Here is a 24,929-nt window from a genome sequence, read left to right on the forward strand (position 1 = left end):
TGATAAACAGAATTTGAACTGTTTAAAGGTTCACTATTATTAACTTTTTTTGGCTTTTATATCGTACTGTATCTAATGTCCCTGGTGCAGAATTACAGCCACTTTGATCCAGTCCCACAATGAGATTTACCCAGGACACACCGTGTGGGTGTCAGGATTGCCTGCAGCTGGCCTCCACACCTGACTTTAATCCTGACGCCCCATAAATGCCGGAAGTTTCCGCCCGTTCGGGGCCGCTGGCATTCTGTCACGTCTACGGACTTACGGGGGAAGGAAGCGCAGAGGTCTGACATTCTGGGAAGGGGTTTTTATTATTAAATAAACAATAAACACAAATAAAGATGGGCGCGGTGGCCGAAAACAGTTTAACATAAATCACGAACTGAAACAAACCCGTAGGCGTGTGGCGATTGCCAGAACTCAAAACACATAAAACAAAACTAGGTCAAGTTCGTGCAGCGAGTTCACGAAAATGCCAGCGGCCCCGAACGGGCGGAAACTTCCGGCATTTATGGGGCGTCAGGATTAAAGTCAGGTGTGGAGGCCAGCTGCAGGCAATCCTGACAGTGGGTGTCTGTAGCTTTAAATAATAATGATAAAAAGAAAGGCGGGGTGAGCAGGAGAGCGGCCTATAGTAATGAGTGGGCATTCCAGAAAACAATTAAATGAACCCACTGGTTCTTCAGAGTCTTGTGTGACAGATATAAACTAAATACATTTTTCTCATTTTTACATCCAATGACTGAGTATCTGCAATGGTTTGCATGTTTTCAAGCCATGACGCTGAGTTCCATTTTTAGGGGAGGGTTGGGAAATTCTCTGGGCGACAAAGCATGAGAAAGGGGAGGTAACCTTTCCCCTTATGACAACATAAGGGGACAAATTCCAGATCAGACCATCTAAGATGTCGCTCTCTGAATGTCAAAGCAGAATGGCAAAAGCACTCTTTATACATATCTAGCCACTGCAGGACCATAGACAGGCTATGAGAACTTGTAATAATGTTAAATAATCCCAGTGAAATTTTTATTAGAAGGGACCTTTACAGAGGCTGTGGTGCCCTAGAAGGTTGCCGGTTCGAATCCCGATCCGTCAAGGTGCCACTGAGCGAGGTACTGTCCCCACACACTGCTCCCCAGGCAGACAGGCACCTGTCATGGCTGCCCACTGCTCACCAAGGGTGATGGTTAAAAGCAGAGGACACATTTCATTGTGTCACCGTATGCTGTGCTGTGTATCAGAATGACAATCACTTTCACTTAAACTTAACAATCATTCTTCATTGATAATGTAAGTTTATTCTTTTTGCTAGAGTGACACATTTTCTCACTAACTGTAAGAACTACTTTTGAGACTTGACTTGATGACTTTTTCAAGGTGACAGATTTAGGAAAGATTGAGGATAAAAGAGAAGACGAAACGGAAGAGTGTGAGAGACAGATGCTGAGCCTGACTGCCAGAACCTGCAGTCATTCCTGGCGAGAAGAACGTAACCCCCACAGTACACTGCCATTAAGATCTTTCTCTCTGCCTTTTCATCAGAGAACATCCATCATAGAGGGAATGGGAGAAAACACCCCTTCTGTTCATAAATCCACTTTCCTCCTTGGTTATGAAACTGGTTAACAGAGGCTTTTCTGAAGAGCTGGGGGAACAGTTGTTCAACATCATGCAATTTCCACTGGATTTATGTTACTCTACAGGCAACGCAGACACACGCAGTTCTAGGCAAATCGGATCTATGCTCTGAGGCAGCTTGCAACAGAAGCTAGAGTAAACAGGAGGACACACCGACAGCAGGTACCGTGTCCAGAATGCAGGGCTTGTGTCAGCTTGCTTACCGGCACTACGCCGAGGGACAGAGGAGACACATCCGGGTCCATCACATTAAGAGAATTTATTATGGCTACAACAGGAAACCAGAAGGGCTTTGGAAAATTCTCACATTCCAGACACCCAGCCCCTCACCCAACAGATCTTGACCTAAAAAGACCCTCAAATTACCATTTGCTGACTTGTCTATAATGTACAAAATAAGTCACTGGTATCCCAGTATGTCCCCTGTAGTATTTATTGGCAACCAGATTGCATTTTGGGTTTTGATTGATTATAAAACCATGTTGCTAGAAACCACAACAGGTAAAATTATGTAATAAGCAGTGTGGTGAGTGTGGTCATTTTTATAAACCCTCTGCATTTTTTCATCTTGCAAAAAAAATAATCTTTACACATAACTCTACACCTGCAGTTAATCGCAACGTATTATTGAGATCCATCCAACAAAAATTGTGCAGTGTCAGTAAATGAAGATGTTGGCAATGTTGCATGTTCTGACAAGTAAAAAAAATGTCGGTTGTGGCTTTCAGGCTATTCATCATATTTATGACAGGTGCATTAGTTCATACGATCGAATATGCAAACCACGAGTGCCATGATACCACCCACGTTAGAATGGGTGCTCAGAATTTGTCTTCATATCCAGACAACCTTCTGCTTCATTCAGCGCTGAAGCACACGCAAACACACACACACATGCATGCAGAGCAGAGCACATAATAACATCATCATGTCTTGGAAATAACTGTAAAAGTAAACGAGTCTCATTAGTCCCTGGGACAATTCCGCTTTCTCTGGAATATTCCAGAATCCCACTGGAACACAGAGAAAGATGGAAACAGGAGTCAGGTCAGAGCAGCCTGGCATGTTTTGATCTGTCCAGAACAGAAAACATGGAATTCTGCACCACTAAGTAATCCAGCAGAGAGGCTGTAGGTCCATGCGTGCTCCCCTGCTTGAAAATGGGAAACGCAGATGCAGACTTGGACATAGATTTGGAGTATTGTTTTACGCATATATGAGGAGCAAAGGAGCAGAAGGGTGGAAAGCACAACAGGGAGGGGCGTGCAGGATACTTCAGCGCCACTGGATCTGTGGACATGCGGGTCTTTTCAGTCTCTTTCCCGAACATTCATTCATTGCTTGTTTGCGGTCGTTGTTCTCTTTTTCCTCCTCTGTTAGGATGCTGGGATGCCATCTGTGATTGGCACTTTCACACAGTGTTTACTCAATAACACATCTGCGTGGACTGTGACATGGGCTCCTGCTCCTTCTATGCATGCTCAACGTGTGTGTGTGTGTGTGTGTGTGTGTGTGTGTGTGTGTGTGTGTGTGTATGCACCATGTGTGTATATGTGTGACAGATAGGCGGGGAGCTATTGAATGAGTTTAATATAATTGAGTGTGTATGAGCCTTTATATCTGTATGAAAGAGTGTGTGTGTAAGTGTGTGTGTGTGTGTGTGTGTGCCTTTATGAATACTCTCCCATGAACACCACCCCCAGCCACTGCCGCCATAAAGGGTCTTTTCTTTTCTCCTGTCCAGACTGTTTTCACTGTACTGATGGGCTGAATTAACCCACCACAGGGTGTGTGTGTGTGTATTTATGTGAAAATATTACTCTACATTTTTTACAAGTCTCCATAATTAATTAAAATACCTACAAATACAGTTTTACAAATACATAATACACAAAAAATAAAACCTTACAAATAATTTCTTTGGCCTCGGAGGCACTGAGGGTTTAAAATGAGTTAATTCTGGTTACATCAAAGTAAATAAACTCACACTTTGCTCACTCTTTCTCTCAAATACACACGCACAATCATTCCCATTCTACTGTTATCTTCTCACTTGCATGTTGGGAAAGCTGCAGCTGTTCCTGACAGATTTTTTTTTTTTATCATCATGAACAAATGCAGGGTTCTCACCATGCCACGCTACACAAAACCAGGGCTTGAGACTGCCAGGGCCGCACTGGAGGCCATGTGGACAACAGGGTGAGACTGGGGGTGGGTCAGAGAGATAGTGATGAGGGGTGTCTGGTGGGTCTCCAAGGCCAGATAATAACACCATGCAGACCAGTTAAGCTATAGAACGGACAGCCAAGGCCATCTCCAGCCAAGACCATCCACACGTCCCTTTTCCATAACCGGAGGACAAATCATCGAGAGATCAGGAAAGATATTGTCAAACCTTTCACAGAAATACGGAAGACAATATGGAAGTGGGAGAGAGATATACCACAGTGTGTTAACTTTATGTATTAACATAGACATACAGCTACCACATTCTTTAGTGCTGTCTCGCCACTGTCCTTGACACAAGTCAGACCAAGAGCATGTCAGAGACAAAGAAGCGCCCCTTCAGAACTGATCTCTGCACCCGTTTGTGTGTTAAAAACAGGATCAGATGCACGTTCACTTTCTCTTTGGCTCTTGTTCCTGGAAAAACGAGGATGTTATCATTCGATAACACAATGCAGAGGTTCAAAGGTCACGTGGCAGCCACTCACTCATCCAGTAATGGCCACAGGAAGCGCCCAACTGGGACTCGGTAAGTTAATTTATTTTTAAGTAAGTGACATGAAATCATAAAACAGTCCCAGCAGCTCGTTGATAAAGAAGAATGACGTATCCAACAGTAGAATCACAGTCACGCTACAGAAGTCAGAATACTGTCCCAGCAGTCCTCATAAACCAAACAGATTCTCAGACAACTGTCCATAAACCTGACACATAAATCGACACTCCAAAGACAAGCAAACAGAGACTCAAGTGTAGTATTTATATCCTTTTTAAACCATGACCTTCTTCGTAAATACACCTTTCATATTGGCTGGTAGGGGAGCCATTTAACTGTATTATACTCAGGTACTTGCAGTCACATGAAACTACAGTTAATTTAATGTTTTAAACCCATCACTGGGGACATGCGTGACCGTGTAAGCTGGGTCCTAAACTGGGTAAATTGGGAGGGTTGCATCAGGAATGGCATCTGGACTAACATGTTCACCACATTGTTTGTGCAGAAAACCAGACTGGTTGATCTGATGTGGCGACCCCTAACAGGAGCAGCCAAAGGAGGAAGAGAAATGTATATAAGGAGCAATATGAATTTAATGTGAGGAAGCTATGGAACCTGCTCAAGCAGGAACAAATGGGTCATGAGTGTCAAATGCAGATGCATTTGTACCATGTTTAATAGGCCTGGGTATAAGTGGGAAAATCATGGTGAGTGTTAGAGGATTCTTCTAAGTTCTTGAGTTCACTTTTCTCAATCCTCACTTTTCCCACAGGCTCAGATCTGTGCAGTCCTGAAAAATCCAGGGTCAAACGGGGGCTGTAGACATCACAACACTGCCTTGGCTTTGAAACTGATGCTGCAAGAAATCCTCATAAATCTTTCCTCCCTGGATTTCCCAACATAGCTGTCACAACAATAAAAGTAAACTTCAACTGACCCCCAATGAGATCTCTGTGAAATTGCCATTTTGCCCAATTGGCACAACTTTCCTCCAAATTTGACCAATAGTCGTCATGTTCTGTGAGTTACTGCCTTGTTCTGGAAGTGAAGAGGTATTGTTGGTAGCGACAGGACAAAACATGCAATGCTATGTTTATTAAGTTGCCCCGAAACCAGGGCACAATTTTAGGCCACAAGAACACCCCCTTAAATCCTGGAGGGACTGATAAATCCATGAAACCACCCTGCCTGTCCAAATATTCCTCCAGTGATGGCAGGAATAAGGGCATCCTGAAGTTTATTACCCTGTTCACCATCTTGTAAACTTTGCCCCGCGAGCGTTGCCTGGCGCAAAGCCAAGAATGAAGCTAATTCTGCAGCGCTTAACTGGCGGCTAATCTGCCATCAGTTGCAATTAACCGTATTAGCATTCCTGAGCCGCAGCCCCGACCACACTCATTACAACAGACAATGGCCGCGATTGTCAGCCGCTCCCGCCGGCCCGCCTGCGTACGTTGCTAATAACACGACACGGCCTGCACCCGAGGGTTCGGCTACTGAGCCTGACCCAGGATGGGGGCCAGGAGGGACTAGCGCCAGGTTAGCAGGAAAAAGACTCCATTTTAATCGAGTCCTGGATTAAACCCTGACCCCTGACAGACCAACAAATGACCCCACACCATATAACGATATGCATATATTTCCATCCAGACATCCAGAAGGTCTGGGAGTCTCCTGCATATTGATAGTGGCCCCTTGTTGCCCCCAAATTGAATAAAATTGTCAGAACAGCACAGTCACTGAGCACTTTCAAACGGCAGCTCAAGACCTTCCTCTTTAGAGAATATTTAGATTAACTTGTAACTTTCTTATTGTCTGACTTATGTATAGAATCTACAACAGAGTGAATAAAAATATTGTATTCGTAGTTGAGGGTCCTAGTGAACCAGAATTGATCACTTCATCCATGGTAACATGGAAGCACGTTGTAAGTCGCTCTGGATAAGGCCGTCTGCCAAATGCCTTAAATGTAAATGTAAATAAAATATATAGGATATTTCCTAAAACAATACCATGTGAATTGCGAACTTGAGAGATGAAAAGGTCTGTATGTATATGTGAGCCTGAATTCCTCATTTTGTTAATTAAACCAATCAGATTTCAGTACTGCAACCTCCCTGAAATTAGTTTTTGCAGGTTGGGATGTCTCTTCCCAATGTATGTGTCAGGATTGACTGCAGCTGTGCTTATCACCAGTGGCCAATCCTGACGGCGCATAAAGGCCGGACTTTTCCGCCCCTTCAGAAGGGACGGCATTTTCGTGGACGTTAGTGCACTATGTGAATGTGTATTTTCAGTTCTGGCAATCGCCACACGCCTGCGGGTTTGTTTAAGTTCTTCATTTAAGTTAAATCGTTTTTGGCCACCGAGCCGCGTTTGTTTTTTTGTGTTTATTGTTTAATATATATATAATAAAACCCCCTTCCCAGCATGTCAGACCTCTGCGCTTCCTTCCCCCGTAAGTCCGTAGACGTTGACAGTATGATGTATGTCCTGGAATTAAACTGGCTCACAGCATGATCTCGACACGTTAACTCTGTAGACATTTCGATAAAAATAATTATTAACAAATAATGTGCCTATATAGAAATAATGGAAATAAAATTCATGATGTCTATATTTTCACAGGCAACCCTAATCGTCAATAATATTTTTTTGTAAATTATCTTGTAATAAACCTACTTGAAACTTAAGGTCAGATATAAGATACAATTATTGTCATTTTTGAAACACTGCAGCACAGAACACGGTGCACTCAACAAAATGTGCAACCCATCAGTCTTAGTGAGCAGTGGGCAGCAGTGTGTGGGGGTACCTTGATCAAGGGGACCTCAAATGGTTCAACTTCTGCCAGAAAATAAACCATATTTGAACAAAACTTTACCTTATAACATTTTATTCACTCACTCACTCAGTATGCTTAACTGCTGAAGGCCACGTAACTGTTGCCTGTTGTTATCTGACAGTGAACGCCTCAGAATTTGGAATATCGGGTTGATCTTTTTGTTTTGTGACAGTGTTATGTACCTGCACATTCAGCCATGGCGTATCTGGTTTACGTGGCATTGGACATTTTTTGGTTCAGTTTGCACCCTGCACCAAGATAAAGCAGGTAATAACTTACTCATTATGACTTCCAAACCCCAGTCTGATACCAATATTTCTTCATCATGAGATTTGTTGTGCACTGCTTACCATTTCTGAGCATTTCTCAGAAACCAAAGAACAAGCGCAGGACGGAGCACGTCTTGGTGTCAGAGTGGCGAAGACCTTTTAATCCATTAAGACCTTGTGAGGCTTTGCCTTTTAGGAGAACAGATCCTTTCAGTTGTGCCCTTCTTAGTGTAGGGATTACTCCACATATACCCTGTACACTGCGTAATACACGCCTGCCCCGTTTCACCCACAAAACGCACGCGCACCTCGCAGGCAATTCATCTAATGCCCGTCCCTTGACAATTCGGATTATCAGCTTGACCGTGTCGACAGGGAAGGGATGGCAAAGTCTACGTAATAATCGGACAAGTTTCAGTAAGCCATCTAGGTCGGAACTTTATCAAACAAACCGAATATGGACAATATTTATTACAAAAGTTGAAAAAGCCACTGGAAATGGCACAAATTAGATGACAGGTTTCCGCTCTTGTTTTTTGGTTTGTTTTGCGCAGATCCCCCCAGCTAATTAGCTGCTGTCAAGTTTCTCATACGGCGGGCTATTTTAGAGCCGGTTTAGCACTCCTGCGATAGCTTGGCCATGCGTACGGTCACCAATTCACGCCTCCCGACCAGGCCACGACCCACAATCAGCTGGTCGTAAGAGTACCAAACCTGTTCGAAATTTGTCGCCCATCGTGAGGGTTGTCCTGAAGTTCAGGTAGCTGCACATGGAGTCAGCAGACACAAGCAACAGACACAAGACCACCTTTATAACCTGGTCTCGCCTACGTTTCACTGATTTCTGTAACCCCCAACTTTCTAAAGTTTCGCCATACGCCTCTTTTTTTGGGGGGGTTCTTCTTCTGCTTGTGTTCATACTGCTCGTATGTTGTGAGCAGTCAGGTCGAGTCGGACCATACACTGTGCATACATAAATCATGAGTACAGTTTGAGCTGGCCCCACGGCAGGAGACGACCAGGAAAAATCGGACACAGTGTGTGCCCAGCAAAATGAATGGTCTCACAGGAAGCAGCAAATCTCTTAGCAACCGCTGAGATAATTAACAAATGTATATCTACATTTTTACAGTCAGTGGGGGATGAGTCCATTGTTCTTCTCACAGTTTCAGTCTCGTATTTCTTTCTTGATCCCACCAGCACCACTGTCATCCCGTGAGATGTGAGATGCATCCTTTTTTCAACTAAACCAACCCTTTTTTAGTTCAGTTCATATTGGATATGATGAGAAGTGTTATTGCTGGGTTGGAAATATTTGATATAATCTGATGAGGAATATATGTATGTGTCTTTGTGTGTGTTTGTGTGTGGGTGTGTGTGTGTCTACCATTGTGTCTACCATTAGATTCTCACTGAAGGCATCAAAACACATGTGGAGTTATGTACTTAACAAAAAAATAACTGAAATAACTGAAAACATGTTTTATATTCTAGTTTCTTTGCTCTGATTACTGCTTTGCACACTCTTGGCATTCTCTCGATGAGTTTCAAGAGGTCGTCACCTGAAATGGTTTTCCAACAGTCTTGAAGGAGTTCCCAGAGGTGTTTAGCACTTGTTGGCCACTTTGCCTTCACCCTGCGGTCCAGCTCACCCCAAACCATCTGGATTGGGTTCAGGTCCGGTGACTGTGGGGGCCAGGTCTCCACTTTTTGTTAAGTACATAACTCCACATGTGTTCATTCAAAGTTTTGTTGCCTTCAGTGAGAATCTACCAACGTAAATGGTCATGAAAATAAAGAAAATACATTGAATGAGAATAAGTGTGTCCAAACTTTTGGCCTGATAAAGTGCAATCCAGTTACAAGACAAAAACAGTTATCCAGAGCACCCCACCTTACCCATATCCTGCCTCCGTCTCCACCATGTGCCCCCTTCACATTTCTGTCTGCCCCTCATATATGCCTTGTCTAGAACCGAACCTGCTAGGCAGCAAAATGTACCTCCTCGCTGTGTCATGAAAAGGCCTCAGTTTCAATCCCACACTGCTACTGCTATAACCAGAAAACAACCAAAATTAAATACTAAATTAAATAATAAATAACGCGCTTAAAATGACTATACCCTACGAAACAGCCGTAATGCGTCGCTCAATATTCTATTTTCGCCACAAAATCACATTGAAAATCCCCCAGTTGGATGGTAAAGTACCCAACTGCAAAATTTCCACTACAATGTAAAATGTGAACAGACTGTTCTGGTCAACAGTAGGAAACTACGCACTTGTTTACAATAAATGGCAAGTGATAATCTTCTAATGATAATATACTTACTGAATTCAATGTGAATTGATATAAATCAGTCATTTTAACGCCTACTGCTCCTGACCAGCAGGCTAAAGATGACCCCCTTTTTTCCAACAACATAATTCCCACCACTCACAAGGTCACCTGGGACACCACTGCTGACTAGCAAAAAAAAACATGCAGGGAGGGCTGTCGGAATGGAAACCAGCTCAGTTGTAAAGGTATAACAAAACAAAACCAAATAATGTTGGTAAAAGAACATAAATCAAATTAATGCATTGATGTGCAAAAAATGCACAAGTGGTAAAATAATGAAACACAGTTACCGTTTTGAACTTTTTTGAACCTTTACAGATCACATAACTCCACATGTGTTCATTCATAGTTTTGATGCCTTCAGTGAGTATCTACCAATGTAAATGGTCATGAAAATAAAGAAAACACATTGAATGAGAAGGTGTGTCCACATTTTTGGCCTGTACTGTATATTTATACATATTTATAATTTTTTATTTATACATATGATATAATCATATTTAGAGGGACGCTGTCACAAATGTTGATACCCACACAGTATTCGTCTAAGCCAATTACAGGATTTAAAGAAAAGTTACAGAAAAACACTATGGGTGAACGTCGCAATAATGACATAGTCGCCTATTCACCACTACAGCAGAAATGCAAACATTTTTAATCACTATAGCTTCTGACTGTACGATGTTTGACTAGTGTTCCTTTCTGTGCACTTCTTCTGATTTGAGTTCTGATTTGCTTAACATTTCATTAATTTTGATTGTTTCATTCAGTGTTCCAGGGTTCAAGGCAAACAAATAGGTCATAAGGCACATGTGTCTTACTAAACTACGGATTTTTCTAAAACAATGATTAAATGAAAAAAAAAAAAAAAACACTGTTCAATATTAGAAATTACAATTAATCGTCAAGCTAAAACTGAATGGTCAGGACAGCTCTAGGCCAATGTGATGTATGTAGATTTTCTGTGTTATAGAGCTACAAAACCAAAGTTCTCCCCAACACTCCACTGGGACAGAGAAAATGTGTTCAGCATCCATGGTGCAGAAGCAGCCAACACAACGCAGACTGTTCCCCTAAAAGCTCCAGTAGGCACGGTCCAAAATCACGGTTAATGTCCCAAAACGAGTCTCGGCGAGGTTAATGACCTTTAAACGAGCCCGCGTCTGCCCATCTTAATGAGCAGAGCTTTTACAGACTGAATAAGGAAGCCCAGTCTTCAGACCACCTTGCCTGCGGTGCTCATGGTGGGCGGGGTTTACTGATTTGTCCAGTTTTTTTCAGACAACTGCAGACACGTACAGTTGTACGGGGAAAGTAAGGGGAAAGTAAAGGCGGACACCACAGAGGTGTCAGAGAGGGTTTTAGTTCGTCATTGACGTCATTGACGAACGCAGTCACTCCACAGACAGATCTTACATTTACAGCATTTACTAGACGCCCTTATCCAGAGCGACTTACAATCAGTAGTTTTAAGGACAGTCTGCCCCTGGAGACACTCAGGGTTAAGTGTCTTGCTCAGGGACACAATAGAAGTAAGTGGGATTTGAACCTGGGTCTTCTGGTTCATAGGCGAGTGTGTTACCCACTAGGTTACCACCACCCTATTACATCTTTATTAGATCTTCTTCACAGGAGATCATTTTTCCTATCGACATCAAACTATTGACACCTTCTCAGGCAGGTGGAACGAGGGACTCTGGGTTAAGGGCTTTTGTGGCGGCCATGAAGGATTAGGGGGGGACATCACTAATTCATGGCCTGTCTTTCACCGGAACGCAGCGGCACAGCTGGTGCAGTTCAGCATTATTACTGTTCTCTGTAACACAGTACAACGCCATTGTTGTGGTTAAATAAGAGATCAGTCCTTCAGAATCAATAGCATGTCCAAACAAACACACACACACACACACACACACACACACACACTGTGAGCTGCAGCCATTGCCAGAAAGTATTTGTTTAGCTACTGCAACCATGTAACATGTGTCTACCACACGCCATAGTTTCTGTATATACTCTTCACACCATCAACAACAGCAACAACATTTATTTCTTACATAGCCCCAAATCACATACAGTATGTCTCAATGGGCTTTGACAAGTCCTACAGTTGACCCCCCACACACTTGACCCTTCTGCACACAAGGAAAAAATTCTAGGAGAGAGAAAAAAGAAAGGAAGAAACGTTGGGAAGGAGTGATACAGAGAGGGACGCCCTTCCAGGGTAGAGTGAGCCAGCAAGTGGTGTCAGTGCAGGGTTTGTGATGGTTTGTCCAATAAGAGAAAAAGGCCTACAGTTGTAGAGGTGGAGAAGTCCAAAATGTAGTCCAGTATGTAATCCAACACGTGTCCATTATGATTCTACACGTCCATTCGAAAATCCCTGAAGATTTAGTTGTTACGGTGGTGGTGGCTGTGGTGACCCTCTGGTTCAAACATTGGTGGCTTAATCACATTACCACCATATCAATATACAGTCAAGTAGAGATCAGACGATGGAGCTCAGGAAAAAGACATGAAGGAGGAGTGTAAGGCAGCCCCCAGGGCACTGGATGGTATCTCGCTGCTCATCAGTGGAAAGTCGATAGCCACATTTGTCCTTATCATCATTACCGACTGGGATTATAAATAGAAATACAGATTTAAACACGAGGGTATCAAAAACACGCACACATGCACATACACACATGTGTTTGTTGGGGTTTTCCATCTTCCATGAGTAACATATGTAACAAGACTGAACTTAACCCGACCCATAAAACCCATAAGCTTTCAAATAAAAAGATTTTCACTAAAATTCATGTTTTTTAGACATTTTTATCCACAAAAGACACAAGAAAAGATACACACATATGCACACAAGATCAGCTCTTTTTCATGACAAAATAGTCACTTTCGTGTGTGTGTATGTGTGTATATTTACATTTACATTTATGGCATTTATCAGACGCCCTTATCCAGAGCGACTTACAATCAGTAGTTACAGGGACAGTCCCCCCCTGGAGCAACTTAGGGTTAAGTCTCTTGCTCAGGGACACAATGGTCGTAGGCGAGATTTGAACCTGGGTCTTCTGGTTCATAGGCTACTACCACCCTAAACGATACCCAGAACCCAGAAACGATAACTGTCAATAGGTCAGGAAGATAGGGGAACAGGTCAGAAACAAGAGCAGGATACACATTAGGATAGAGGAGGGGATAATAAAAAAAGACAACTCCAAGATTGTCCTCCAATGGGGGGGTACATTGTGGGAACCGTAAAAAACCCACCTCAACATCATAAACACACAGCATACAGAGTAAAGTCAAGTGGACATTTTAATCCCAATTGCACGGCCTGCATTAAAGGCAAGAATAGAAGTTAAGAGCCCGCCGTCAGTGGAACAGACAAAGTTCTGCTTTCGAACAGAAGTTTTTGGTAGCGGAACAGGACGTATCAGGTGCAACTTTGGAGTTTCGACTTTGCACGTATGAAACTGATCTTGGTTTTCTGGACAGGATGCCGTGGACGTGCTGTGATAAAAGGCAAGGTCACTTTTCATTGCATCCATTCTGTCACGTTACAGCTCTTGCACCCTGAGGGTGGTAGTAGCCTAGTGGGTAACACACTCGCCTATGAACCAGAAGACCCGGGTTCAAATCCCACTTGCTATCATTGTGTCCCTGAGCAAGACACTTAACCCTAAATTGCTCCAGGGAGACTGTCCCTGTAAATACTGATTGTAAGTCGCTCTGGATAAGGGCGTCTGATAAATGCTATAAATGTAAATGTAAATGCATTTCTATTCTTACGAAACCTCTGACCTGCACCAGACCTGATCCCTTCATATCGACCACAATACAGCAAGTACAACGCTAAATGATATTACATGGTTTTATAAATCGTTCTTCTTATTATTATTATTGTTATTATTATTATTATTATTATTATTATTATTATTATTATGCAAGTTTGACGTAGACTTTGACACCTGGAAGACGGCAGCTGTCCATCTGTCCACCCGTGACGGTGACAGGCGCCGTGGACACCAGCGACACATATCCGACTCTCAGCCGTCGCGCCTCCTGTCGCACGGCGACTTTTAAAAAGCTGCTAATAAAACGCGCGACTTACCTGGACTCGGTCATGGCTGCTCACATCGTCCGGACCGAAAGTTGAAGTGAAGCGGCGTCCGGAGTGAAGGCGAACTGACCCCAGATCGGCGCGCCGGCGCCGGGACGCCCCGCCCCTCGCCGCGTACGTCCCGCCCCTCGCCCCGCCCCTCGGATCCCGGGACGGGTCGCGGTGGGACTCTGGCTCCGTCACGCGGTGCAGTACAGTGTACAGTTGCTTTTCGGATCGGATTTTCACTCTTTGTTATATTGCGGCCGTTTCCTAAATAAATTCTTCTTTAATGTACACACAGCTCCCATATAGACAGAAAAACACAGAATTGTTCACATTTTTGCAGGTTTATTAACAAAGAAAAACTGAAATATCACATGGTCCTAAGTATTCAGACCCTTTGCTCAGTGTTCAGTAGAAGCTCCCTTTTTATCTAATACAGCCACGAGTCTTGTTGTGAAAGATGCTACAAATTTGGGGGAATCTCGGCCATTTCTCCTTGCAAATCATCTCCAGTTCTGGCAGGTTGGATGGTGAACGTTGGTGGACCGACGTTTTTAGGTCTCACCAGAGATGCTCAATTGGGTTTAAGTCAGTTCAAGAACAGTCACAGAGTTGTTGTGAAGCCACACCTTTGTTATTTTAGCTGTGTGCTGAGTGTCATTGTCTTGTTGGAACCTTCAGCCCAGTCTGAGGTCCTGGGATGTCTGGAGAAAGTCGCCCTTGAGTGAAACCAGTTGTCCCTGTCCCTGCAGATGCAAAACAGCCTCACAGCATGATGCTGCCATTGCCACCACCATGCTTTATTATTGGGAGCAGTGCCTGTTTTTTAGAATTAATTCCAGACAGTTCTATCTTGGTCTCATCAGACCAGAGAAGGTTATTCATCATCATCTTGGAGTCCTTCAGGTGTTTCTTAGCAACTCCATGCAGGCTGTGTAATGTGTCAGCCATGTGTCATGTGTCAGCCGGACAGCCAGCTAATGGAAGGGTTCTGGTCGTCCCAAACGTCTTCCATTTAAGGATTATGGAGGCCACTGTGCTCTTAGGAAACTTAAGTGCAGCAATTCTTTTGTAAGCTTGGCCAGATCTGTGCCTTGCCACAATTCTGTCTCTGAGCTTTTCAGGCAGTTCCTTTGACCTCATGATTCTCATTTCCTCTGACATGCATTGTGAGCTGTAAGGTCTTATATAGATGGGGGTGAGGCTTTCCTAACCAAGTCCAGTCAGTATAATCAAACCCAGCTGGACTCAAATGAAGCTGAAGAACCATCTCAAGAAGACATGGACGTGGGTTTTTAAAAAGCATTATTGCGTCAAGTGGAATTTTAATTAGTTTGTTTGTTACTGACATTGATTTAGCTGTTTTCTGGTTTTAAACCTGACCCCTACCTGCCCCTCCCACTGCTGATGTGTGTGGATTTTGTGCACAGGAAGTCCTACACATTTGGATGGTAGTGGCCTAGTGGGTAACTCACTTGCCTATGAACCATGTTCAAATCCCACTTACTAACATTGTGTCCCTGAGCAAGACACTTAATTGCTCCAGGGGGGGACTGTCCCTGTTACTACTGACTGTAAGTCGCTCTGGATAAGGGAGTCTGATAAATGCTGTAAATGTAAATGAACTAACATCTGTTCAGGAGTATTAAAGAATGATCTGAGCAGAGAAATTGGAAGGAAGATAGAAGGTTTTTAGATTGTGTTCAAGTTCATTCCATCACCTAGTCTCCAAGACAGAGAAGAGTCTAGATGAATGCTCTCCTTGAACCTTGAGAGATGGTGGTACCAGTGGATCAGAGAGATTGAGGTGCAGAGCGAAGAGTGATGAGAGTTCTGAGGTAGGAGGGTGCTGCTGACCCTACGTCGGCTTTGTAGGCAAACATCAGAATTTTAAATTCTAAATTAAAAAATAAGTTCTGGATCAGCTGGAGAGGAGGAGCTAAGAGGAAGACCAGCCAGGAGTGAGTTACAGTAGTCCAGTTTGTTGATAACCGGAGATTGGACAAGTACACTGGATGGTATTTTTTCTTGGTATAAGTACCATTTTTGTATGAAGGCATGCAGATTTAAAACACACAACATAGGTTTGTATCAGAGCAGCCCTTAATTGAAAGAAATATATGTATCATATAAATTAGTACTTTATTCATGTTATATTTAGAAGGCATAAGATCGCCATCTAGTGTACGTAGTTAAAATCACAAAACTAGGAACTTATTTGGGAAAAGTATTACAAATCTGAAATTATATTTTATATGTGAATGTCAATTTTAATCTGATGAATTATCTTGAACACAAGATCATTTTTTAGTATTTAACTGTATAGATGTTTAGATACACACATAATTACTCTGTAGAAATAGATTTGCTCTATTAAAAGTTTTATTGATTTTTCTTTTAAATCTTGATATTACTTAGCTAGTTTTACTTCAGCCATACAGAAAGCATCTGACCCATAGTCCTTAAAGTGTGCCTGTAAGAAAGTCAAACAAAGATAATGCTAGAAGGGATTTCATGGGCGTTCAAACACTTTATTCACAAACTAATAAACAATATCAAATGTTCACTGGTAAACCAAAGAAATCAAAAATATATGTGTGATAAATCTATATAACTGTACATGGCATTGTGTTAAAACCATCTAACTTTTAAATGTTCTTTCAACATACAGTAGTCCCTTTAAAAGTGCTGAATATAAGTCCATTTCATTTCTCATAAGTCATCTTCATCCTCTCATACTAGGATTTGTTGGTTTATTGGTTCATTCAAAGTACATTTCAAGCAATACACAACCTTCTACAAAATCTCTGTCGATTTGGAGAGGGGCGCTGACGTAACGAAGCACAATCAACCTTGATCGGAATAATCCAGGCAGAGTCTGTAAAACTGACAAACAAGAACCGGCGGACACAGGATAGGGTTGCTCAGCCTCATCTGCTCTGTGTATTATAAAATATACTTTAACATTTACATTAGATCGCAAACATACATTCAAATACGTACAACAATTCTTATATATTTAATCTGAACATAATAGCACCATGTATAGCAAAAAGAGACCAGGTACAAACGCCTGGGGCTAAAAGGAATATGGCGTGTGTTAAATTGTTAAATACGTCAGTATATGCGCTGTCGTGTTTCCCCATGATATGCCACGGCTGAAGACTGAAAGATTGCACTTTGTGTTTTTTTGACCTGTATTTAAGGAATGGTTGTAACTGCAGAAATTTCCAGTGGGATGTTACAAATTTGGGGTGCCGGTCCAGGACGAGGTTGAAGGTTTGTTTGAGGCAAATGATCAGAAGACGATCGGAGGCGTTTAGCAACAGTGACAAGGTTGTGACCTACATGTGTTAGTCCAAACAAGCTGCGACACCAAAAAAAAAAACAAATCTACGCCCCCCGCTTCCTCGCCGGCGCCACAGACGCAAGGACAGGGGGGTCTTTCTACTGAACTACACTAAAGCCTGCGACCTTCGTCGTGCAAGTTGCGACGAACAGGAAACAAAGCATCTTCTGCGTACGCCTGTGTGCCACGGAACACTGAAGCTGTGCCAGGGAGTTCATAAGCAGCCACCAATAGTTATAGTATAAAAAAAAAAATAAAAAAAAATAACAAGAGTTAACATGGTCACAATATAAAACTCTTTTCTATGGATATGAAAACTGGTTTATTATCCCTCTGTTCAAACCCCCCCCACCCACCCACTTAACACGGAAAATCCGGAAAAAAGGAAAAGCCAAAACAAGGAAAGAAAGTAGAAGATGTGCTCTGTTCAAAGCCTGAAGGATCTCCACCTGGTTGGTGTGCGGCGTGGTGCCAGCGTGGTATGAGGGCCAGGGGCTGTGGAGGAGTCACCTGACAGGGGAAAGGGGATCTTTCGGATTTTTTCAGGTGCGCCCTCGGTCCGCAGGGTCCTGCGTGAGGCTGCTGCAGTCGCACGGCGGGGGCCTGAGCCGCCACCTGCCCGACTGCCTCTTCTGAAGCTCCTCCTCTGCATCCCAATTATCTTCGTCCTCCTTTTTTTCCTCTGCCTCCTCTTCCTCGTCCTCATCTCCCAGCAGGCCGTTTTGCGACTCTTCCAGAAATTCATTCAGGACCTTGGCTGAGAGCCCCCAGGTGGCACTGCCCTCTTCAGCTGGCTCAGGAGAAGGGAGGTCGGAGGACGAGGAAGACCGAGAGGAAGAGGAGCCAGATCCCGAGTTCAGCCCAAGAGCATGTCTGAGGACCTCTGTCCCCGCCTCTCTCAGCAGAAGAGCAGGTGTAGCCAGGGTGGTCAGGTAGATGGCTGAAGCCGATTGGCTCGCTGAAGAAACTAGGGCGCTGCCTCCTCTTCCTCCCGCCAGCTCCGCTTCCCCTGGCACCAGTGGGTGGGGTCGGTGGTAGGGCTGGTTGTCGTTGCTAAGCAGCGCAAACATCCGGTCCACTGCCCCGCTGAATTCGGTCCAGTCCTCCAGGCTTATGTTGAAGTCCAGTTTGAGATCGTAGGCGTGTTCGTCAAGTCTGTACAAGGGTTCAAGTTCTGACCACATGGTTGTCCCGGGAGACAGCTCCTGTTCAGACAGGTCCTCGCTCTCCTGGGTCTTATCCTTCCCAGCCTTCCCAAATCTGCCCTCTAAACAGAAGAAATACGCAAACACACACACACACACACTCAGTAAAACACACACTGGTGCAGGTCACCTTCCTTTAAAGCCTAGCACCCAATCACTCAGACGGTCACCTAGTCCTTCCAGCACGCTATGGAGTTTAGAAGATTACTTCGAATGGGAATAATGTGATGCTTGACCAGGGTAAAAACGACTAAACTTGAAAAAAAAAAGGCAAGAGATGGAGAGAAACGGTGAAAAGTACAATAGAGACTTTAGATCCCATTAGGTTAGTGCTTTACTGGAAAGGAGGTGTGTTGACTGTTGCCCTCTACTGGGGAGAGACGGAAAGCTGGTGAGATGGTGAGAAAGCGGAACCAGGCAAGCCGCATGCAGTCAGACGATCGGCCAGACGGATCATGCAAGGCACAAACAAAGCCAAAGACATTAGAAGATCAGAGTGTGGAGGAGAAAAAAACAGAAGATGGCGGGAGGGAGAAAAGAAACGGTAAAAAAAAAAGATGAGGTGAAGGACTGGCAGTGGCGTTGAGCACCAAGGACTGGAGCAGGGCTTCCAAACTCACAGCGATTTGGAGAAGGGCTTCTTCACTTTAGGCCATTTTCGACGGTGAAACTGCCTGATGCAACAAGCAACAATAAGACAGACTGTTACCATGTTCCTCAAGCAGGAGAGAAACCTTTCAGAGGGCTAGTCACACACATGCACACACACACACACACACACACACACTTTATCCTGCTCAAATGGGCCCTGTACACCCTAGCAAAGCACCATGTTCAAAAAAAAGTAAATAATCTATTCATAATTTATTCGTTTACACAAGCATCTTAAAATTGTATTTTTGAAATGATGCTGTAGCGTTTTGTCTAGTTAATTCGAGTTCTGTAGTGTTCTGTTTAGTTCATTTGTATTTTTGTCAGACTTCTGGGTGGTGAAACTGCTTCATCCCATTCAGCACGAACAAAATATAAAATATTGATGACTATAATCCACATTTGAGAACAAAAAGCAGACTTGGGCTTTTTTAAGTGATTTTATTATTATTAGCTTGATTAAAATGCACTTTTTGACTAATTAAACGCAACCGTTGAGTCACAGCCAAAATATATGAACTGAAGGGAAATGATTTGCATCTGGGATAAGATCTAGGCATAAAATATGTGGGGCATCCCAGCTAATAGAGTACAGGAACATCAACATCAGCATTCATTAAATATCAAGATGAATATTATTTACCGACGCATCCACATTTATCCACAGTTCTTATTACGACAGACAAAAATTTTACTCGAAATATATTAAAGTAACAGTATTCCAAATACTGCCTTTGTACTGTAGATAAAACGGTCCCTGCCACTTTCACAATTTAAATCTATGTTCCTATGCGCTCATACACACACACGCGCACACACACACACACACACACACACAAAGAGAGGCGTAAAATCATGCAGGATGCCGAACAGAAGCTGTGTGAGAGGAAAGAAACGGCAGCAGAACCAGCACAGCTACGGACCGGTGGGATCTTTCACTGCACGGAATCACGTTCCTACCACATTCATCACTCAGACTAATTCGAGTCGTTTAGTATGTGCACATTTAGTTATGGTCCCCTGTGGGTCCGGCGATGCCCTCGATGTCAACACTGTGACGTGATGATTAGTTTAATTAGTAAAGATACCTGTATTCATCAAAGCTGCTTCTGTCTTTAACTCCTGAAGAAGAAACAATATCAGTGGTTAGAAAGTGGGAATGCAGAACATGTGGCCCTTTTTGAAGATAAAGTGAGTGGAATTACACCCAAATAGCTTCTTCAGGCAATCAATAGCACATAGCCCCACATCAGCAAAACTAAACAGTGCGGTGATTACTACAGTTAATTCAATTATTTTAAATAATAAGGAACCCGAAGTTAAAAGTGAATCACAAATTATATTTAAAGGATATGCAAAAAAAAAAGTCATACAATATCGTTATCAAGTTACTTTATGCACTACCAGTCAAAAGTTATGGAGGTTATGGAGATTAAGAAGGAGCCATTTTGAAGAATCCATTCCAAAAAAAACGAACGTATTTAGTATTTGTTGTATCAGGAGAGAGTGAAGTATGTTTGATAAATCGTCTCTTTTTTTAACCTTCATAACTGCTTGGTTCACTATTGCCATCGTCACAAATCGCTTTACATAAGAAAGTGTTCAGCATAAACCTTCAGGAACGTTGTAACTTTTTGCCTTGCTATTTCATTGTTTATAAAAGAACCTAAAGTGTGGTCCTGTGTCTTATGTCTTCGGGTGCATCAAAACTTTTGACTGAAAGTATATTTAATACAAACTACGTTTCTCACAATTTTATTTTTTTTGTGAGTGACATCTGTCTATTTAAGTGATATGAGTGTCTTTGTTTACTTTCTCTTGGCTAATTCAGCATATGTGCGCTCCATCAACCCCTCACTAGGAACAATGAAAAGGCTGCTTGTGCTGAGAGAGGCCTTGGCACAGGAGAAAGAGAGAGGAGGAGTTTTTTTTTTCGATCCTGAAATATCCACCTCTCCGCAGGGGTCGTGTCGAGTACAGATGTGATCAATTCCACATTCATATGTGAAAGGGGAGAACAAAAAGCAATGTGGGTCTGGTGATGATGAGGATGATGACAATGCTTACGACTATCCATTCTTTTTCTTTGAGAGCGTGGTCAGTGTGTGTGTGTGTGTGTGTGCTTATAGGACTCACCAATGTCGAGATTGCGTGTGCGAGGGTTGCACTGTTTGTGGCCTTTGCAGCCCCTCAGTTCCATCAGCTGTATATGTAGCTGGTTAAGAATTTGGCGGTCCAGCGTGTTTACGGCATTCATCAGCTGCGCACACACACAAACATGCACAAAGAGGAGAACGTCACAAACTACAGGTCCAACCCCCCCCCCCCCCCCCCCCCCGGAGCAACATGGGCTCAGTGTTTTGCTCAGTAATATAAGCCTCGCATATAGGATATGTATGAAATAATAATCTGGCATATTTGTTAGCCACTACACAACTGTCACCCACCGGTGTATATTTTCACACATTGTACACTAACAACATTTACATTTACATTTACATTTACAGCATTTATCAGACGCCCTTATCCAATCGACTTACAATCAGTATTACAGGGACAGTCTCCCTGGAGCAATTTAGGGTTAAGTGTCTTGCTCAGGGACACAATGGTAGTAAGTGGGATTCGAACCCGGGTCTTCTGGTTCATAGGCGAGTGTGTTACCCACTAGGCTACTACCACCTAACAAAGTCAAAGGTCTGGATGCACCTACATTTTTGGCCAAGAGTGTGAAATGCTGCCATCACAGCAAAAGCTCCCTTCTTTGGAGAGATGCAAGTGTTGAACTTTTTGCCTCATTTGCCTTTTTTTTATTACATAACCTGATGTGTGTTATTTAATAGTCCTGTATCTTCAGTTTTCTTCTAGAATGTAAAAGACCCATAAATGAGTAGGTGCCTCCAAACGTTTCACTGGTAGTGTACATTATTATTATTTTATTACACATATTTTGAACTGGTATATGTCTTTGCTCATTGCTGGACAACAAGCAAGTGATGGAGCAGTACAAACCTGGTAAGGGTCGGTGTTCAGGTCAAAGTACTCCAGGAAGCCGGTGGCAAACTCGCAGAAGAGGAAGTTGTGTGTCTCGTTGATGGTCCTCATGCACCAGTAGGTGTTGTTGTTGGCGCTGGTGCAGGCGCAGAACGGGCCCACTGCACACAGAACGCAGTCACAACATTATCAGAGCACAGCCTCAACACCGTCACAGGGACGGAACCATATCAGAGACGCCATAACACAACCGGAGCGCAGTCCCAAAAAAAAACGGATTATCAAAACACAGACACAGTGACGATGGCTGCAACCCACATTCAGTCACAACACAATTATCAGACACAATACAAACGCAAAAATGGCACTATTCACGATAAAAACAATTAAAGCACAGTGACAACTGGGTGACAACAGTCCACTCAATACAAGTCAGACCCAGTCAGACTACAGCAACATCATTTATTAATCTAAATAAGAGTGTTTTGCATTTTATTTTTGTATTTTCCATCAGTTACACAACACGTGAGGAATTTAACCTCACAGTTTGCTTAAAATGTCGGAAAACTATATTTACTCAATTCCTTCGCTACCAAATTTTTTTGTTGAAATAATTCACTGAGAAATAGTTTATATTGTTGTACGCCGTTTTTTCCACTCTTCGTGTAACTGAAGGTACAACGCGTGGTGCTGAAAGGATAATTATGGTAATGAAACGTATACGTGTTGTTGGCACCCACAGGTCCAGAAGGGTGCCGTCTGCCAGTGCTGGTTGTCGTGCGTGAAGCAGGTGAGGCCGGGCATGCTGCATGTGTCGTTGTTGCGAATGCGCTTCAGCAACTTGCGGAGCTTCTTCCTGCGCTTCTGTTCCATCAGCAGCCACTGTTTCTTGTCCTTCTTAACCAGAGCTTTCCTACAAAACACACACACACACACACACACATACTTTATTCACCTGCAGTACAGAAACACAAATGACTTACTGTAATTCTGCCATGACCCGCACACACACAAACATCTGGAAACCATGAGATGATTCTTACCTAAAGGGGTGAACACCGCCTGTTTTGTATTTCTTCAGCTTGGTCTTGAACTTGGACTCGTATCTGTTCAAAAGACACACAATGTTATTACACGCATGTGATGGCTGCTCTTAGAAAGTCATTCTCAGGCATTACACTCACATGTATTTGTTACAGTCGCACTCCTCTGGCCGTGCCTTTTTCAGGTGACCTCTGACCTCACGCAGGTTCTTGATCTTTGTCTGCAGGGTTTCAATCTGTGTGACAGTGTGACAGAGAGTGTGATCTCTTCAGCTGCGAAGTATTTCCTGGGAGACATGTTCTTTCAGGGTTCTTACACATTGTTAGAAAATAATTTCCATTGAAATTTGTGTGAAAAAAAATCACAAAAAGTCAAATGTACCAAAATATTGTTAAACTAAACTTACGACAGCCCAAAAAACTTAACTTAAATGACAGTGTTTCTACCTCCAAATTCATGCAAGCCTGAGCCCTAGTAAAAAGGACCCCAAAGTACGGGCATAAATCCTCAGCTGTAATTTACATGACTTTTAAAAAGAGTCTGTGGAGGTGCTAGAATATGGAAGCAACGTATGAAGCACCACGTGACATGGTTCACTACGTAAAGCCAGCAAAGACACTACAGACCTCAACTAGCTTTAAATGTTGTGGTTGTAAAACTTTCTCGCGCAGTCTAACAGTAACTACGTACTTCATTATACATTCAAGTGTCAATAAGATGACTTTTCAATGACTTTTCCATTACATGTTTATTTTGTATTTCAGAGGCCAAATACAGGAGAGAGAGGTTCACCTCATGGTCAATATGAAGTTTGTGGTCCTTCCAGGCTTGTAGGGACTTGTAGAGGCCGACATCACACTTCACAGTATCATTGGCTAGGATGGAGCATCTGGTGAGAAAGACACACTGAATGTGAGACATACACACACACTACACAAAGGGTGGCAAAACTATGCATGTCAATTCGACACAATGCGCACCAAGCAAATTAATTACACTTCAACTAATATTTTGGGTCTGGGTGAGTCCTGGGACTTTACGACTCTTTTGCATTCGTTTTCACTAGGACCATTTTATTATTTTGTGACGTTTTTAATGACTAATTATTTAGCATCAGTTAATTTCACTGGCTACTCGTTATTACGGGCATTATTTAGAACAATGGATGCACTTCTAAATATTTAATTTCCTGCTCCCTACCTGTGGGTGACTTTGATGGAAGAGGGCACAGCCAGGCTTTTGCTGGTCTGGGGATTGACTGGGACACCCATCCCGCTAAAGTCGTCGCCATCGTAGTTTGCCCCCATGGGGCGATTTAGACTCATGTTCCTGGGACCCACAGGATGAAATCCAGCATCCAGGTCTACTGCGTATAGGTCCCCACCCATCTCCATGGAAACAGAGCGGGAAAAGCGGTTCCTGGAGTAGCTCTTCAGGGCCTTCATTTCTGTCAGAGGAACAAAGTAGTTTAGCTCGACAGATCCACCACCAGGAGGCAGTAGAGACCAGCGTTTAATTTCACGGGTAGCTACACAAAGCTATTCCTTAATGGATAAATCTATAAATGTGTTATTTATGAGCGTATGCTGCAGTCTTACATATCCATGATCAATTAGGACATCAGAGTATGTGTGTGTGCAGGATTATGTAAATTCTGTTTTATTTACCACAGTCAACTTTTTTTACACAGTCAACACTTTCATGTTGCAATCTAAAAGCTGTTTAGATTAATGCATTGTGTATGTGATGCAAAAAAAAAAAACA

General features: G+C 43.0%; 3 protein-coding genes across 4 annotated transcripts in view; all 3 read right to left on the minus strand.

The window, feature by feature from the left end:
* Nucleotides 1-14,040, minus strand: part of arhgap46b (Rho GTPase activating protein 46b) — a 66,607-nt gene extending 52,567 nt beyond the window's left edge. Inside the window, exon 1 of the mRNA XM_028993084.1 lies at nt 13,932-14,040. Within this exon, the coding sequence (XP_028848917.1) occupies nt 13,932-13,945 (14 nt within the window). The 5' untranslated portion in view covers nt 13,946-14,040. The remainder of the gene's footprint in view (nt 1-13,931) is intronic.
* A 3,613-nt stretch (nt 14,041-17,653) lies between these two features.
* LOC114797843 (uncharacterized) lies at nt 17,654-18,484 on the minus strand. Its single transcript, XM_028993048.1, has one exon. It carries the CDS (start codon nt 18,456-18,458, stop codon nt 17,817-17,819), a length of 642 nt encoding a protein of 213 aa, XP_028848881.1. The 5' UTR covers nt 18,459-18,484; the 3' UTR covers nt 17,654-17,816.
* Nucleotides 18,406-24,929, minus strand: part of LOC114797841 (extracellular sulfatase Sulf-2-like) — a 28,564-nt gene continuing 22,040 nt past the window's right edge. The window contains exons 12-21 of one of the 2 annotated variants that reach the window (XM_028993046.1): nt 24,366-24,612; nt 23,958-24,054; nt 23,306-23,400; nt 23,165-23,227; nt 22,862-23,034; nt 22,140-22,282; nt 21,267-21,390; nt 20,219-20,252; nt 19,100-19,153; nt 18,409-18,541 (exon numbers count right to left, since the gene is read on the minus strand). In XM_028993046.1, coding sequence (XP_028848879.1) covers nt 18,511-18,541; nt 19,100-19,153; nt 20,219-20,252; nt 21,267-21,390; nt 22,140-22,282; nt 22,862-23,034; nt 23,165-23,227; nt 23,306-23,400; nt 23,958-24,054; nt 24,366-24,612 — 1,061 coding nt within the window. In that variant the 3' untranslated portion in view covers nt 18,409-18,510. Of the gene's footprint in view, nt 18,542-19,099; nt 19,154-20,218; nt 20,253-21,266; nt 21,391-22,139; nt 22,283-22,861; nt 23,035-23,164; nt 23,228-23,305; nt 23,401-23,957; nt 24,055-24,365; nt 24,613-24,929 lie in introns of both variants that reach the window. The other variant, XM_028993047.1, reaches the window with a different exon arrangement.

Source organism: Denticeps clupeoides, chromosome 10 (assembly GCF_900700375.1).
Source record: "Denticeps clupeoides chromosome 10, fDenClu1.1, whole genome shotgun sequence".
Classification (NCBI taxonomy): domain Eukaryota; kingdom Metazoa; phylum Chordata; class Actinopteri; order Clupeiformes; family Denticipitidae; genus Denticeps; species Denticeps clupeoides.